The sequence below is a fragment of the Rhinoderma darwinii genome, chromosome 4, assembly GCF_050947455.1.
Source record: "Rhinoderma darwinii isolate aRhiDar2 chromosome 4, aRhiDar2.hap1, whole genome shotgun sequence".
In the NCBI taxonomy this organism is placed as follows: Eukaryota; Metazoa; Chordata; class Amphibia; order Anura; family Rhinodermatidae; genus Rhinoderma; species Rhinoderma darwinii.
The window spans coordinates 69,133,328-69,150,883 of NC_134690.1; the positions used below are offsets into that span (position 1 = coordinate 69,133,328).

General features: G+C 41.1%; 2 protein-coding genes across 3 annotated transcripts in view; one reads left to right on the top strand and one right to left on the bottom strand.

Annotated features, from left to right (window-relative positions):
• PCCB (propionyl-CoA carboxylase subunit beta) overlaps window positions 1–6,471 on the top strand; it is a 36,149-nt gene extending 29,678 nt beyond the window's left edge. For both annotated transcript variants that reach the window (XM_075861181.1, XM_075861180.1), the window contains exon 15: window positions 6,166–6,471. In XM_075861181.1, the coding sequence (XP_075717296.1) occupies window positions 6,166–6,287 (122 nt within the window). In that variant the 3' untranslated portion in view covers window positions 6,288–6,471. The remainder of the gene's footprint in view (window positions 1–6,165) is intronic.
• A 9,249-nt stretch (window positions 6,472–15,720) lies between these two features.
• Window positions 15,721–17,556, bottom strand: part of STAG1 (STAG1 cohesin complex component) — a 163,686-nt gene continuing 161,850 nt past the window's right edge. The window contains exon 34 of the mRNA XM_075861179.1: window positions 15,721–16,957. Coding sequence (XP_075717294.1) covers window positions 16,934–16,957 — 24 coding nt within the window. The 3' untranslated portion in view covers window positions 15,721–16,933. The remainder of the gene's footprint in view (window positions 16,958–17,556) is intronic.

A 17,556-nucleotide genomic window follows, 5' to 3' on the forward strand; every position in this document is an offset into this window, starting at 1 on the left:
TGTTGGGTGTCAATGTATGGTCGCTAGACCCCTCTAGTCTAAATTTCAGGTACACTAACAGCTCAGCGTTACATTGATTCGGTCGTGGAACTGCCATTTCTCCATAGTGTCCCAGAAGCCGTTTTTCAACAGGACAATGCCAGGCCGAATGTTGCCGTGTGCAGCCTAAACGTACTACTATGGCCCGCAGCGTTTTTTGCGCGCGCAAAACGTACACGCTCGTGTGAATCCGGCCTTCGAGTGAAATATTTGCTTACTTCAGTCCAAGTTAAGCTAGATTCAGCAGATAAACAGAAGGTGAGGATGACATTACTTCACATGATGGTAAAGCTACATGAGGTGACCTTAAACTTTGCCAACAAGTGGACTTACTGCAAATAAGTAGTTTTTGTAGGTAAATCTGATCGCCGACACATTCTGTACACGTTCCTATACACCTAGTTATTGTAGGATTTAACTTCACCCTTCTGCCCTCAGTAGTGAAGGTAAACTACCTGGTTATCCTAAAATAGATTTCCTGTAATGGTGTTCAGACCTGCGTAGGACAATGTAGAAATGTTTTACTTCCACAATGATGTTATCTGTTGGACAACCAGGTTTGTTTTTCTTGTACAAAGTTTTTCTGGCATTTTAAACTGCGTCGAAAATCCAGTGCTAAATTTTGCGCAGCTTCTGCCTGTCTGGTCTAATTTTTGGATGTTTTTTTTTACGCTAACGCTTTCGTTTATCTGTTAACATAGTTTACTACAATGGGGGAAATGTATTTATAATGACAGACAGAATAGGGGTGCGGTTTGTATTTGTTTGTCACAAACTCACAGCTTTACTGTCTATTTTTAAGACAACTTGCTGTGATTGATTAGTAATCAGTGAGCTTTATGCAGCCGCTGTGATGTATTTCGCTTACAGAGCATGTATCTGCTTCGCAGCTGAAAGCAGGTCGCGCTACAGTAGTGTTAAAAAATATTGCAGTCCCACCAAACGCATTGATTTATCGGGTTAACTATGTTGAAGTGATATTTCTACATAGCAAATAATTAACTTGTAAGTGTAGTAGAAAAAAACAGACCCAACAATTAGGACTTGCGTGCCGCTCATTCTGAGTAAGGGCTCGTCCACACGCTGTGGAATTGCTGCATATCTTCCAGCCGGAATTGTGGACGGAAAATACGCAGCAGAATACAGTAGCAGCAAGGTGGGTGAGATTTGACAAATCTCATCCACACGCTGCATAAAAATTCCAACCAGAAATTGATCTGCGGTGCAAGTCAATTTCTGCTGCGGAAAGTGGACTGAAGTGCTGCATTTTTCAGAGGAGATGTTGCCATCTCCCAACGTTGTGCAAAATCCGCACCATTTTTTGCAGTCAAAAATGGAGGAAATTGTGTGGTTTTGCTGCAGCGGAAAGTCTGCTACTTTCTGCGGAATTGCTGCAGAAATTTTATGCAGCAATTCCGTTACGTGGACAAGTTTTAATTGAATGGGTAGGAGGGTGGCAAATGTTGCACATGTTGGTTATAGTGCATTTCCTTCTGAAATACTGGGGAAAATGGGTCGTTCCAGACATGGTATGTTTTTCATCAGAACATCGATTAAAAAGTTGATTGGAGAGGGAAAAACATAAAGAGAAGTACAGCAAATTATAGGCTGCTCAGCTAAAATGATCTCCAATGCCTTGAAGTGGCAACCAAAACCTGAAAGACACAGAAGGAAGCGGGAACTACAGTTCAAATGGATCGAAGAACAGTCAAAATGTCGAAGGCTCAGCCAACGATCACCTCCAGAAAGATCAAAGAAGATGTGAAGCTACCAGTGAGTACGACTACAGTCCGAAGACCATGAAGTGAAGCCAAGTTACCAGCAAGAACTCCCCGCAAATTCGCCTTGTTGAGAAAAACACATGTCCTGAATAGGTTAAAATTTACCAAGGATCACAATGACTGGCCCAAAGAGAAACGGCGCAACATTTTGTGGAACTGATGAAAGCAAAATTTTTATTTTTGGGTGCCGTGGACAGTATGTAGAACGACCCCCGAGCACTGAATTCAAGCCACAGTACACAGTGAAGACAGTAAAGCATAGTGCTGCAAAAATCCTGATATGAGGATGTTATCCATACCATGGTGTTGGGCCGATCTATCGCATACAAGGGATAATGGAGCAGTTTGAACATATCAAAACACTTCACGTTGCCCTATGCCAAAGAAATGCCCATGCAATGGATGTTTCAACACTATGATGACCCAAAACACACCAGTAAGTGAACAACATCTTGGTTACAGACAAACAGGATTGAGGTAATGGAGTGGCCAGCCCAATCCCCTGACATCAATCCCATAGAGAATTTGCAGGGTGACATAAAAAAATGTGGTTTTAGGCAAAAAAAACCAAAAAATATAGAATTGTGGGATGTCGTCCAATCTTCCGGGACTGGAATACCTGACCAGAGGTGCCAGAAGTTGGTCGACTCCATGCAACACAGACGTCGAGCAATTCTCAGAAACCATGGTGATGCCACTAAATATTCGTTCAGTAAAGTGAAATCTGAAACCTTTTTTGTTTATACATTACACTTGAGTTTTAGAGAAATGCTGGCACTGCTGTTTTTCATCAGCCTAATATTCCTTTTATTCCTGTAAAGGATTAACCCCTTCCCTCTTTGGCCACTTTTGACCTTCCTGGCAGAGACTCATTTTTCAAATCTGATATGGTTCACTTTATGTTGTAATAACGTTTGAATGCTTTCACCTATCCAAGCGATTCTGAGGTGACACAATGGACTTTGTTACTGGCACAATTTGCTTGATACATTTAGGGTATGTGCACACACACACTAATTACGTCCGTAATTGACGGACGTATTTCGGCCGGAAGTCCCGGACCGAACACAGTGCAGGGAGCCGGGCTCCTAGCATCATACTTATGTACGATGCTAGAAGTCCCTGCCTCTCCGTGGAACTACTGTCCCGTACTGAAAACATGATTACAGTACAGGACAGTTGTCCTGCAGCGAGGCAGGGACTCCTAGCATCGTACATAAGTATGATGCTAGGAGCCCGGCTCCCTGCACTGTGTTCGGTTCGGGGCTTGCGGCCGAAATACGTCCGTCACTTACGGACGTAATTAGTGTGTGCACATACCCTTAGTATTGAATTGTGAAAAAAACACATTTAGGGAAAAACTAGCATTTTTCTAAATTTAAATGTATCTGCTTGTAAGACCGGCAATTATACCACACAAAATAGTCGCTAATTAACATCACCCATATGTCTACTTTAGATGGGCATTATTTTTAGAACATCCTTTTATTTTTCTAGGACGTTACAAGCCATAGAATTGCTGCTAAAGTTCTCACATTTTAAAAAAAAAATTCAAGGCTGTTTTTACAGGGGCCAGCTCAGTTCTGAAGTTGCTTTGAGGGCCTTATATATTAGAAACCCCCAATAAGTCATCCCATTTTCAAAACTTCACCCCTCAAAGTATTCAAAACAGCATTTAGAAAGTTTAACCCTTTAGACATTTCACAGGAATTCAAGCAAAGTAGAGGTGAAATTTGCAAATTGTTTTTTTTTTGCAGAAATTCATTTTTAAGCCATTAATCCACAGGTTTTACCCGAGAAACGCAACTCAATATTTATTGCCCAGGTTCTGCAGTTTTAGGAAATATCCCACATGTAGCCCTAGTGTGCTAATGGACTGAAGCACCGGCCTCAGAAGCATAGGTGCACATAGAGGATTTTGGGGCCTCCTTTTTATTAAAAGATATTTTAGGCACCATGTCAGGCTCGAAGGGCTCTTGCAGTGCCAAAACAGTGGAAATCCCCAAAAGTGACCACATTTGGGAAACTACACACCTCAAGGAAGTTATGTAGTTGTATAGTGAGCGTTTTGACCCCACAGGTTTTTTTGCAGAAATTATTGGAAGTAGGCCATGAAAATCGTGTTTTTGGTTTTTTTTAAATGTAGGTTTAGATAATTTTCTCATTTCCACAAGGACTAAAGGAGAAAAAGCACAACATTTATAAAGCAATCTCTACCGAGTAAAACGATACCCCGGTCAGAAACGGCAGTTTGAACACACAGCAGGGCTTAGAAGGGAAAGAGCGCCATTTGGCTTTTGGAGCTCAAATTTAGCAGGAATGGTTTACGGAGGCCATGTCACATTTACAAAGCCCCTGAGGGGACAAAACCGTGAAAACGCCCAAAAAATTACTCCATTTAGGAAACCACACCCCTCAAGGTATTCACCTAGAGGTGTAGTGAGCATGATAACCCCGCAGGTGTTTACTTTTTCTTCAATAAGACTTAGCTTTAGCCCAAAATTTTTAATTTTCTCAACAAATAACGGAAAAGAACCCTAACATTTGTAAAGCAATTTTCTCCTGAGTACGGAAATACCCCATTTGTGGTTATAGACTGCTGTTTGGGCACACAGTAGGGCTCAGAAGGGAAGGAGTGCCATTTGGCCTTTGGAGTGCAGATTTTGCTGGATTAGTTTCTGGGTGCTATGTCGCATTTGCAAGGCCCCTGTGGGACCAAAACAGTGGAAACCCCCCCCCAGAAGTGACCCCATTTTAGAAACCACACCCTCAAGGTATTCACCTAGGGGTGTAGTGAGCATGTTAACCCCACAGGTGTTTTGCAGAAATTAGTGTGCACTCGATGTTAGAGTGAAAATGGGATTTTTTTTCTATAGATATTCCCAATATGCGATGCCCAGCTTGTGCCACCATAACAAGACCGCTCTCTAATTATTATGCTGTTTCCTGGCTTTAGAATCACACTACATGTGGTCCTAATCTTTTGCCTGGACAATCAACTAGGCTCAGCAGTGAAAGAGTACCATGCGAAGTTGAGGCCTAATTTGGCAACTTACAAAGTATTGGTTCACAATTGCAGAGGCTCAGATGTGAAATAAGAAAACCCCTGAGAAGTGACCCCATTTTGGAAACTGCACCCCTCTAGGCATTTATTAAGGGGTGTAGCATTTTCACACCACAGGTCTTTCCCATAAATAATTGCGCTGCGGATGGTGCAAAGTAAAAAAAAATATTTTTCCCTAGATATGCCATTTCAGTGGCAAATATGTCGTGCCCAGCGTATGCCACTGAAGACACACACCCCAAAAATTGTTAAAATGTTTCTCCCGGGTATACGATCTCATAGGTGTGGAAGTAAACTGCTGTTTGGGCACGCTGTAGGGTTCAGAAGGGAGAGAGCGCCATTTGGCTTTTGGAGCATAGATTTTGCTTGGTAGTTGTTTTGACTGGTATTTCAGTTTATAATGTGGGGGCATATGTAAGCTGGGCAGAGTCCATCAGGGGCAGAGGCATGTGATATAATAATGGGGTAAAAAAAAACACAGTACATAATCCATAGATGTGTGTTACGCTGTGAAGCAATCCTTTCTGCAGAGGTCGGTGTCTCACTGATTAATGTCCTTTCTTATACCCCTTTTGGTCCACACTCCGCACCTTTGCAGTTTGGGGAATTTTTCTGGAAGGTGATGTCCTAGTATAATACGGGCACAGTCGCTTCCAGCGGATATGTTTGGGCCCTACCGTTCCTGCTTTCCTAGTTTTAGGACCCGCGTAATTTGCCTCTTGAAAGAGAAGAAAGGGCAAAGTGACAAAAAAAAACCAACTAATTCTGACATTGTTTTTGAAGCCATTCTTCGCATGGAATAAAGGCGTGCGTGCGTGCTACGATATTAAATTGAATCATGATTCCTATGGGCCACATGCGCCCTGCACTCTGCAATTATTAGGTCACCGCCATGTTTTTCTGTGTCCCAATAGTACAGAAAGGAGGGGTTTGCAAAAACCCTGTTCTCTAATGTCTTTCTGATGCAGAGTACTGTCAAAACAGCAGCTGTGTTCTCTCCCCCGTACACTGCCGGATCTGGAATATGTATAAGTTGCCAGAGGGTGGTCACATGGTTCTTCCAGAGCTCCACATGGGATTTCACACAATCATATTTGATTTAGTCAAGATTTTAAGCCAGACTTGCCCCTGCGGAGAGCTGAGAGGACTAAAAACTACTCCTCTGGCACTGGCGTGCATGCATGCATGTATGTATGTATGTATGTATGCATGCATGCATGTGCACACTAAGCCCTTTGAGAATTTTTAGAAATATAAATCCTATGTTTGTTTTCTTTTCAGGATTTGTTGATGACATTATTCAACCATCTACTACTCGTATGCGCCTCTGTCGTGACCTTGAAGTACTTGCAAGCAAGCATCAAGTAAATCCATGGAAGAAACACGCAAATATTCCTCTATGAGGCAGCACTGGTCACAATGCTTTCCATTCCAGTCTGGAAATTACAAGATCAAACTACAAAGACATTGGTTTGTGTCAAACTTCGTGGCAAACACTAGACTCGGGGGACAACGCTTTCCTGATCGGATTAGTAATAATTAATTAGGAATGTGATATTTCCTTAATAAATCATATGATTAAATAAATTCTAATCTAATTAAATCACTTAGAGAAATGTAGCGTTGAGGAGTGAGAGCAAGAGGAGCAGAGTCCAAACGTGGAATATTTTCAGCAGTCTCTTAAAAGGGTATTCCCATCACACGAAGAGATGGCCTATCACTATATGTCATCACTGTGCAAAAGGTGGGGGTCAGCCCCTTCAGCGAAAACCCATGGCAATCCTGACAGTCAGCCAACCATTGATCGCAAAGTCACAGCCCATATCCTATTGATATGCCATCCCTTTGTTGTGATGGGAAAACTTCTTTAACCCCTTAGTGACCAGCCCATTTTAGGCCCAAATGACAAAGCTATTTTATTCGTTTTTCTATAGTCGCATTCAAAGAGCTATAACTTTTTTATTTTTTCGTCTACATAGCTGTATGAGGACTTGTTTTTTGCGGGATTAGTTGTGCTTTTTAATAGCACCATTTTTGGGTACATATAATTTTTATATTAACCTTTGGGGGGGGGGAGATTATAAAAAAAAAAAACAGAAATTCCGCCATTGTTCTATGCGTTTTTAAATTGACGCCGTTCACTATGCGACGTAAATAACATGTTACCTTTAGTCTATGGGTCGGTACGATTACGGCGATACCACATATGTAGAGTTTTTTTTTATGTTTTACGACTTTTGCACAATAAAAACACTTCTGAACTAAAATTATTTGTTTTTGCATCATCGCTTTGCAAGAGCCGTAATTGTTTTATTTTTCCATCAATGTAGTGATTTTTTGGGCTTGTTTTCTGCGGGACGAGATGTAGTTTTGAATGGTACTGTTTTGGGGTGCATGGCACTTATTGATTCATTTTTATTATGACTTTTTTGGGGGGGCAATGGAAAAAAATTGCAATTTCGCCATGTTTTTTTGCGTTTTTGTTTTACGGTGTTCACTTTGCGGTTTAAATTACATATTAACTTTATTGATGGAGTCATTACGGTCGCGGCGATACCACATATGTGTACTTTTTTTTTTTTACACTTACTAAATAAAACCACTTTATGGGAAAAAAATTTTTTACTGTACTTTTTATTAATAATCTATTTCACTTTGACTTATTTTATTAGTCCCACTAGGGGACTTTACTGTGCGATCTTCAGATCGCTGCTATAATGCTTTGGTATACTTCGTATACCAGAGCATTATTGCCTGTCAGTGTAAATCTGACAGGCAATCTGTTAGGACATGCCTCCGGCGCGTCCTAACAGGCATATGTCCAGGGCAGACCTAGGGGCTTTTATCAGGCCCCCGGCTGCCATGACACCCCATCGGAGACCCGCGATTGCATTTGCGGGCTGCCGATGGGTGACAGAGGGAGCTCACTCCCTCTGTAAACAAAGTTAAATGCCGTGGTCGCTATTGACGGCGGCATTTAACGGGTTAAACGGCCGCGATCGAAGTAATCTTCAATCGCGGGCGTTGGAGCAGGAGCTCAGCTGTCATCAGACAGCAGAGCCCCGGCTCCTGCCTGCACGGGAGACCCGTGCAGGACTTAGACTAGGCTGACGTGAAAAGGCGTCAGCCTAGCCTAAAGCCCATTAGTGACCGACGTAAAAAGGCGTATTAGTGGTCACTAAAGGGTTCTATCCGCTGTCATGATCTTTAACACTTACATTCCACAATAAAAAATAAATTTCTTAAAACTTTGCATTGTCATTTCTCTATTATTCCTACCTGAAATGTATAAATAAATCGACAGCTGGGCAATACCATTCCTTGTCAATAGGGTGTGTCCTACACAAGATCACTTTGCCATTGAATAGTATTTATATAAGAGAAAAAAGTTTTATATTTTAGGGACTTATTAAGGAGACATAAGTAATTTTTAGTACTATTTGTCAATGACATGAGGTGATTGGTTGTTCCATTTAAATGCCACTGTATTGCACTGAAATGGGCATGAGACCCAGCCCCATGGGTCAATTGTTGCTTCTTTGCTTATCTATTAATGGGAGATCAAGAAAATATCACATATAGCGAATGTTGTTGCCTTCGCAATTCTTTTGTGCAATACGGTATTGGAGGATTTTGACAACTATTCACCATTTGTGACTCTGCGGCCCATTTTTCCACACCCTGGTGCTATTCTCCCCATGAATTTTCCATTCACAAGGGAAATGGTAATACATAGCTGTCAATGTATACATACATTGCCAGAATTAGTACGGAGCTACACAGTACTGCTAAAAAAAACCTAATTGATTTTATCAAGTGACAGCTGCAGTCCACAAGATTGTCACTCATTAAAATGAATCCGTGCTACAAAAACTGTGTCCCAGGAATGACGGGAACGGAACAATGCAGAGTTCTAAGGAGAATGCATTTACTAGGACAGGAGACCTGACAGATCCTCTATGTAAAAGAAAATAAGCTGTAGCGGAGTATGATTGATACAGTAAAATACTGACAAGTACATAATGTAATAAATACACAGGAGAGATCTCACACAGATATCAAATAAAAAAAATCAGAAATAGCTCCAATTGTCCCAACTACTGCTAAATCTTCATATAGTAATACAGTTCTTTATATGAATGGATCCCTAAGCGATCATTACAAGGCATAATATACTGGACTTATTCCATAGACTGTAACAATTATACACACAGAATATTTCCATTCACGGATGTGAATTATATTGAAGTTTGAGAAAAGTCCCACAACACCCTTGTCACAATTTATAGCTGCCGCTTACCCAGAATATATTCCTGCTAGAAAATAATAGACATGATATCTGATATACATAGATGTTGCTTTCCACGTGTCCCAGTTTATTTTTTCTCTTCTAAATGAATGACAATTTTCGGATATACATTCATACACAGAATAATCCTGGTCCTCATTAGTATAAGGCGAAGTTCACACCTCGTTTTTACTGTACATCTGACGTACATGTTTTTACATGGAAAAACTGTTTAAAAGTGTGTACGACGCCATATAGAGATAGATATATATATTTTTTTATTTCTATGGTCCGGATGGATGCCCTAATGGTGTAGCTTGTGCATACATTGTGTGTGCTTACGGTCTATCCTGGTCACATGATCGCCGGGTGCTGTTAGTGAGAGACTGCTGATGGGTCTCACTAGACCCAGCACAGCCCTATTAGTGACAATCGTCACTGAGAGGGCTGATTTTCCCTGTGCAGCCCCAGTTTGGGTATGTTCACACGGCGGGGGTCCGTAACGGCTGAAATTACGGGGATGTTTCAGCCTGAAAACATCCCCGTAATTTCAGCCGTACTGGCATGTGCAGGCGCTTGAACGCCGCGTCAATTACGGCCGTAATTAGCGCTGCTATTCATTGGAGTCAATGAATAACGGCTCTAATTACGGCCAAAGAAGTGACAGGTCACTTCTTTGACGCGGGCGTCTATTTACGCGCCGTCATTTGACAGCGGCGCGTAAATATACGCCTCGTGTGAACAGACAAACGTCTGCCCATTGCTTTCAATGGGCAGATGTTTGTCAGCGCTATTGAGGCGCTATTTTCAGACGTAATTCGGGGCAAAAACGCCCGAATTACGTCCGTAAATAGGCCGTGTGAACATACCCTTACAGTGGAAAAACATGGTGTAAAAGAAAGATTTTTTTTTTTTATATAAAAGTTCCCCAATTGTCTTTTTTGACCTTTGAGGAACAGACCATAGTAATAAAAAAAAATAGTAAAGTGCACTTTTTTTTTTTATAATACACAAAATACCCATCCCAAAAAACCCGTTCCCCCCCCCCCCCCCCCCCCGCCAATCATTGTCGTAACGCTAGCGCTGACCCAATTACCCGAATATAGACATGTGATATATTCAAATTTACGGTAGACAATGACTATCACTAATAAAAGGTCTATTTTAGGGTAAAACTATGTTGTTACAAAAAAAAAATGTAAAAAAAAGCTTATTTTTTTACTATTATTTTCAAATTTTATAACTAAAAATTCTAAAATAGCAAAAAGGAGGTGTATAAAAATGATAAAAAAAGAAACCTGCATTGTCTACGGAAAAAACAATGCAAAAATCCTGTAGTTAGTTAAATGGCTATAACTTTTTTATTTGTTGGGCTAACACGTGCTAAAAAGGGCTAAACGGTGTCTGGTCCTGAAGGCTCAAAATAGCCCGGTCCTGAACTGGTTAAAGAGGCTCTGTCACCAGATTTTGCAACCCCTATCTGCTATTGCAGCAGATAGGCGCTGCAATGTAGATTACAGTAACGTTTTTATTTTTAAAAAACGAGCATTTTTGGCCAAGTTATGACCATTTTCGTATTTATGCAAATGAGGCTTTCAAAAGTCCAACTGGGCATGTTGAAAAGTAAAAGTACAACTGGGCGTGTATTATGTGCGTACATCGGGGCGTGTTTACTACTATTACTAGCTGGGCGTTGTGTATAGAAGTGTCATCCACTTCTCTTCAGAACGCCCAGCTTCTGGCAGTGCAGACACAGCCGTGTTCTCCAGAGATCACGCTGTGTCGTCACTCACAGGTCCTGCATCATGTCAGACGAGCGAGGACACATCGGCACCAGAGGCTACAGATGATTCTGCAGCAGCATCGGCGTTTGCAGGTAAGTCGATGTAGCTACTTACCTGCAAATGCTGATGCTGCTGCAGAATCAACTGTAGCCTCTGGTGCCGATGTGGCCGTCACGATGCAGGACCTGTGAGTGACGTCACAGTGCTGCACTGCCAGAAGCTGGGCGTTCTGAAGAGAAGTGGATGATACTTCTCATCAGAACGCCCAGCTAGTAATAGTAGTAAACACGCCCCGATGTACGCACATAATACACGCCCAGTTGTACTTTTACTTTTAAACACGCCCAGTTGTACTTTTGCAAGCCTCATTTGCATAAATACGAAAATGGTCATAACTTGGCCAAAAATGCTCGTTTTTTAAAAATAAAAACGTTACTGTAATCTACATTGTAGCGCCGATCTGCTGCAATAGCAGATAGGGGCTGCAAAATCTGGTGACAGAGCCTCTTTAAGGGCATGTTCACACAGCATATGTTTGCGAGGGAGACCTGCCTCTGAATCCAGGTGGTTTTAGAGCCAAGTTTCAAAGCAATTTTTGTTTTTTGAAGAGTCTTGAGGCATATTTTTTTTAAGCGTTTTTGATTCAATAGAAAATCAACCTCAAAAGCTCCTCAAGAAGCATCAGGATTTAGAAATGATGCCTCGTATGCACTACACCGCTTTTTACCATTGAATTAAATGGCAAGGCGTTTTCAAGACGTATTTCGGAGCGTAATGCAGCAGTTTTCGCTCTGAAATACGACTAAAAACGTGTTAACCCACTCCTAAAGATCCGTAGCTATTCACATCTGAAAGGAGAAGAGCTGTAAAACAAAGGTGTGGACAGTTGTATAAAGAAAATTGTAAGGCACTTCTTTCTCCCTCCGATCATATCCGGTCACCCAGTTTCTGGCGACATCTCCCAGTCTATTATCTGGGGAATCCAGCGACAAAGAGGCTTCTGCTCTGAAGCTCTGCTTTACCATGGATTACTTACGGGTCACCCATTCATTTAAACAGGCATAATTTAATACCACATTAAAGAGTACCTCCAACTACATTGCCATCAAATACATTTTTACACCAGTTAATAGACAATGAGAAAAGCAAACCAGCAATACCTAGATTGTTTTGATCAGTTGGTTATTAGCGGCTTGAGTTTGACGCTGATCTTCCTTCTGCACTACGTGTGAAACCTCCGCAGCTCTCATGAAATAGACGTGCAGTGTGGTGAACGAAGGGAACTACGCACAACGCAATTCCCATGTGACCGAACATGTCTTCTCGTGAACGTGCTTGGCAGCACAACCAATCAGCTTTTGGAGGGTGAAGACGACACGCTCTCATCATCTTACCTGCTATCGAGTATACAGTGGCAATTCTAGGGATATAGAGAACATGCTGCTATTAGGGGAGTGCACAGGGGGAAGATACCCATCCCCTTATCTAGAATAGAAACCGTCTCACCGCGCTGGATACGGAAACTACTTGACAAGCAAAGAATGAAGAAATGGATCTAGAGCGGTCTGATGGGGCTAAACAGTCCTCAGTGTGCAATGAACGGCAGGTTTAAAAAGTTTATCCAGTTCTCAAAATCTTTCAGAGGGCAGGTAATGGTGTAAAAAACTATGAGCGCTGAGGTCAGTAACTGGCTGCAGGGGCATGTCACTGCGCTGATTGGGGGCATTTTATGGGTGAATATTGGATACAGTTACCCACTCTAGAAAACATTTTTTTTTTAAAGATCCAGATAACTCCTTTAGGCTTCCTTCACGTACACACTTTGTGTGGGTTTTTTTTAAAATTAAAATTCATGTGTTTTTTGCAACACAATTTCTCTATGCCAATTTCCCCAGGATGAGGGCTGCAATTCAGGATATGGACTGGGAAGAACTAATGTCAAATAATGGAACAAATGATAAATGGGAGATTTTCAAATCTACTTTGAGTTATTATAGTGCAAAATTTATTCCTATAGGTAATAAGTATAAACGACTCAAATTAAACCCCACATGGCTTACACCTTCTGTGAAAGGGGCAATACATGACAAAAAAAGGGCATTTAAAAAATACAAATCTGAGGGTACAGCTGTAGCCTTTGTAAAATATAAAGAGCTTAATAAAATCTGTAAAAATGTAATAAAATTAGCAAAAATACAAAATGAAAGGCAGGTGGCCAAGGATAGTAAAACAAATCCCAAAAAAATCTTCAAGCATATAAATGCAAAAAAGCCAAGGTCTGAACATGTAGGACCCCTAGATAATGGTAATGGGGAGTTGATCACAGGGGATCAATGGAAGGCAGAGTTACTAAATGGGTTCTTTAGCTCTGTATATACAACAGAAGAAGGAGCAGCTGATGTAGCCGGTGCCAGTGCTGTTAATATATCAGTTGATATACTGAATTGGCTGAATGTAGATATGGTCCAAGCTAAATTAAATAAAATAAATGTGCACAAGGCCCCAGGACCAGATGGGTTACACCCTAGAATTCTTAAGGAGCTTAGTTCAGTTATTTCTGTCCCCCTTTTCATAATATTCAGAGAATCTCTAGTGACTGGTATAGTGCCAAGGGACTGGCGCAGCGCAAATGTGGTGCCTATTTTCAAAAAGGGCTCTAGGTCTTCCCCAGGTAATTATAGACCAGTAAGCTTAACATCCATCGTGGGGAAAATGTTTGAGGGGCTATTGAGGGACTATATACAAGATTATGTGACAATAAATAGCATTATAAGTGACAGCCAGCACGGTTTTACTAAGGACAGAAGTTGTCAAACTAACCTAATCTGTTTTTATGAAGAGGTGAGCAGAAGTCTAGACAGAGGGGCCGCTGTGGATTTAGTGTTTTTGGACTTTGCAAAGGCATTTGACACTGTCCCCCATAGACGTCTAATGGGTAAATTACGGACTATAGGTTTAGAAAATATAGTTTGTAATTGGATTGAGAATTGGCTCAAGGACCGTATCCAGAGAGTTGTGGTCAATGATTCCTACTCTGAATGGTCCCCGGTAATAAGTGGTGTACCCCAGGGTTCAGTGCTGGGACCACTTTTATTCAACTTATTTATTAATGATATAGAGGAAGGGATTAATAGCACTATTTCTATTTTTGCAGATGACACCAAGCTATGTAATATAGTTCAGTCTATGGAAGATGTTCATGAATTGCAGGCAGATTTAAACAAACTAAGTGTTTGGGCGTCCACTTGGCAGATGAAGTTTAATGTAGATAAATGTAAAGTTATGCATCTGGGTACCAACAACCTGCATGCATCATATGTCCTAGGGGGAGCTACACTGGCGGATTCACTTGTTGAGAAGGATCTGGGTGTACTTGTAAATCATAAACTCAATAACAGCATGCAATGTCAATCAGCTGCTTCAAAGGCCAGCAGGATATTGTTGTGTATTAAAAGAGGCATGGACTCGCGGGACAGGGATGTAATATTACCACTTTACAAAGCATTAGTGAGGCCTCATCTAGAATATGCAGTTCAGTTCTGGGCTCCAGTTCATAGAAAGGATGCCCTGGAGTTGGAAAAAATACAAAGAAGAGCAACAAAGCTAATAAGGGGCATGGAGAATTTAAGTTATGAGGAAAGATTGAAAGAATTAAACCTATTTAGCCTTGAAAAAAGACGACTAAGGGGGGACATGATTAACTTATATAAATATATTAATGGTACATACAAAAAATATGGTGAAATCCTGTTCCTTGTAAAACCCCCTCAAAAAACAAGGGGGCACTCCCTCCGTCTGGAGAAAAAAAGGTTCAAGCTGCAGAGGCGACAAGGCTTCTTTACAGTGAGAACTGTGAATCTATGGAATAGCCTACCGCAGGAGCTGTCACAGCAGGGACAGTAGATGGCTTTAAAAAAGGGTTAGATAATTTCCTAGAACAAAAAAATATTAGCTCCTATGTGTAGAAATTTTTCCTTCCCTTTTCCCTTCCCTTGGTTGAACTTGATGGACATGTGTCTTTTTTCAGTCGTACTAACTATGTAACTATGTAACACATTTAGCAAATGGAAAAAACACTGACACTCATTTTTTTTGTTAGAGAAAGTAAACACCGATTGACGTTTCTGTAGAGATTACTTGACTGCCAGCAGATTCTCATTCAGGTGAATTGTGGTTTGTTTGTTTTTCAATATATCATCCCATATACAATAGGCAGCTTTTTATTTATTTATTTTTCCAAATAAAACACCTTTAATAGATTTTTACTTTTTCTCTGGCATGGGACTGAGCTGCACTGCCAATCAAAGCCCAATGGACAAGCGTGGCGCGGTTTCTGGAAGAAAAACAAAATACCCTTTTTCTACTCTTGCACAAGGCTTTTAAAGGGGTTGTCTGGGCATGGGGAGATTTATAAACGGATGACCTGTCCATGACACCCGTTCCATGCAGCTTTCAGCTGTTCGGGCTGCCCCCGGCATCGGAAGTTATGCAGTGGTTGGTACCGGAAGCAGATGGCTCCTGCCACTGTATGGCGTCTGTGCTGGGTTAACTGCAGCTCTGCTCCTCTTCACTTGAATATATGCAGCATGGCCGCTGTACAGTGGTTGAACCACCTGCTTCCGATACGGGCGTCGGACCCCTGTGGATAGGTCATCAGTATGAAAGACCACCCAATGCCCAGACAACCCCTTTAAGTCTTTGCAGTGTCTAGCAGATCAGACCAGGTATATTTTTTAGGTGTCGATATAAAACCATTCTAACGAGTATTGTTAAAATCACTTTATTTAAGACATGTGATTTTGACTTTTATTACAATAATACAGAACAGGGCAGTTAAACGGGTAATTATTGTGCTGGGGGAAAAATACTTTCCTCTTTCCCGTTTAAAAAGAGCCAAACTTGGGACAGATAACACTGAAAATGCCATAACTTGCAACATTGACCAGAGGGTAACAATGGAAAAAAAAAAAAATGCCCCTCCTAGGGGCTTGTTATAGGTGACAAAAGTTTAAAATTGCATTTTTTTTTGTACCTTTTCGTTACAAAAATATTACTGTTGAATTTTACTGCACGGATATTAGGCTCACGTCAGTCCCACTATTAGAAGTTTCCTTTATTTTTTGTAAAATATGTACGGATGTGTCCAACACCACAAGGAATATAAAAAAAGGTGACTAAACAAAAAAAAAAAAAAAAGGCGGGGGCGTAAAATGAACAAGTGTCTAGAGAACATCTGCAAGGGATGAAATGAGGCGATTTGCTGCGGTCCATGATTTGCTGGTATCAATTGATAAAAATGTACGTCATTAAAAAAAACAAAAAAAGTAAAAATGTTTCCTTTCTGATAAACAAATTGTGACATTCTTTGAAAGGTGGAGACAACAGAATCAAGATGCCAAAAAAACAAAAACCATGATACAGGTCTTGAGGTCCGCCAATAAAAACTCTTGCTCTGCTGGAACCGGGTTCTGGCGATTATTTAGGGGAGAATTTGATTTGGCCTCATCTGCGCCCCCTCTTTAATTTACTCTTCCAGTGCATTTTGTAATTTATGTACATTTCCAGACGGGGGAGGAGAAGGCGGTCATCTAGGCCAGCTGATAGCCCATGTGTAGAAACAAAGACTCCAACATATAAATGGGGGGTTAAAAGGTTGACTTGTACAGCAGGAAAATAAGTCGGTTAAACCATTTGTCCATAAAACAGGCTATGTATCCAAATATCTCTCTGTGTGACCAAATGCAAACAGTAGTGAGCATTCAGCCCCCGCCACAGCACGGATCACGACTGCGGGGGTGTAGTGTTCCTTCCAGACACCAGGGTCATTCTGCAGCTCGTACAGAACCCATCAATACCACAAGCATTTGGTTTCAACAAAAACTGTTAAAAAAGTTTTTTTTTTCTTTTTTCTAATTTTCTTACAGAAGCTCACAGTATACAGGCCTTTAAAACAAGAGTTCCAGGTATGTGCTGAACCTCAGAACATTGGCATCCCAAATCCCTAGAATAGAGGAAAGAAGAATAAAACAGATATAGTAGAACTTGTGCTCCTACAATTATTCCTACACATAGAAAAAATAAATAAATCATACATGTCACTGGGAAATCTGCAAGATTCAAAGATACTAAAACACTGGAGTAGTAAATAGGCTCGAGTCCTTTTCTTACATGTCACTTAGGGACACGGGACCCTTAGCTGGCCGGGTCCAGTGGTAGGGCTTTGGTCTATAGAAGCCAAGTGATTTTAGTGGGATTCTCTAATATACACAAAAAAACAAGCGAGGGAATATTTAGAGGGGCGCTTGGTCCAGACACCACTTTGTTAAAAGGTTACGATCAACTGAAGCTCCTAACTTGCTAGACATCGACAGGACACGTAGAGAACAGAATAGTGACCCTTTAGAAGAGTCTGTGGAGGTCAGGGTGCTCTGACATATTGCAAAACAAGAATGTAAAAAAACAAAACACAAAACCGTGGTCAACAGTCAACCTGATCTCATTGTGGCTCCCAGAATAGTAAAAAAGTTAAATGTCACAATCCATCCACAATAAAAGAACACGGTTCTATTCATGCCGCACCCAAACACGTCAAAGTTTTGA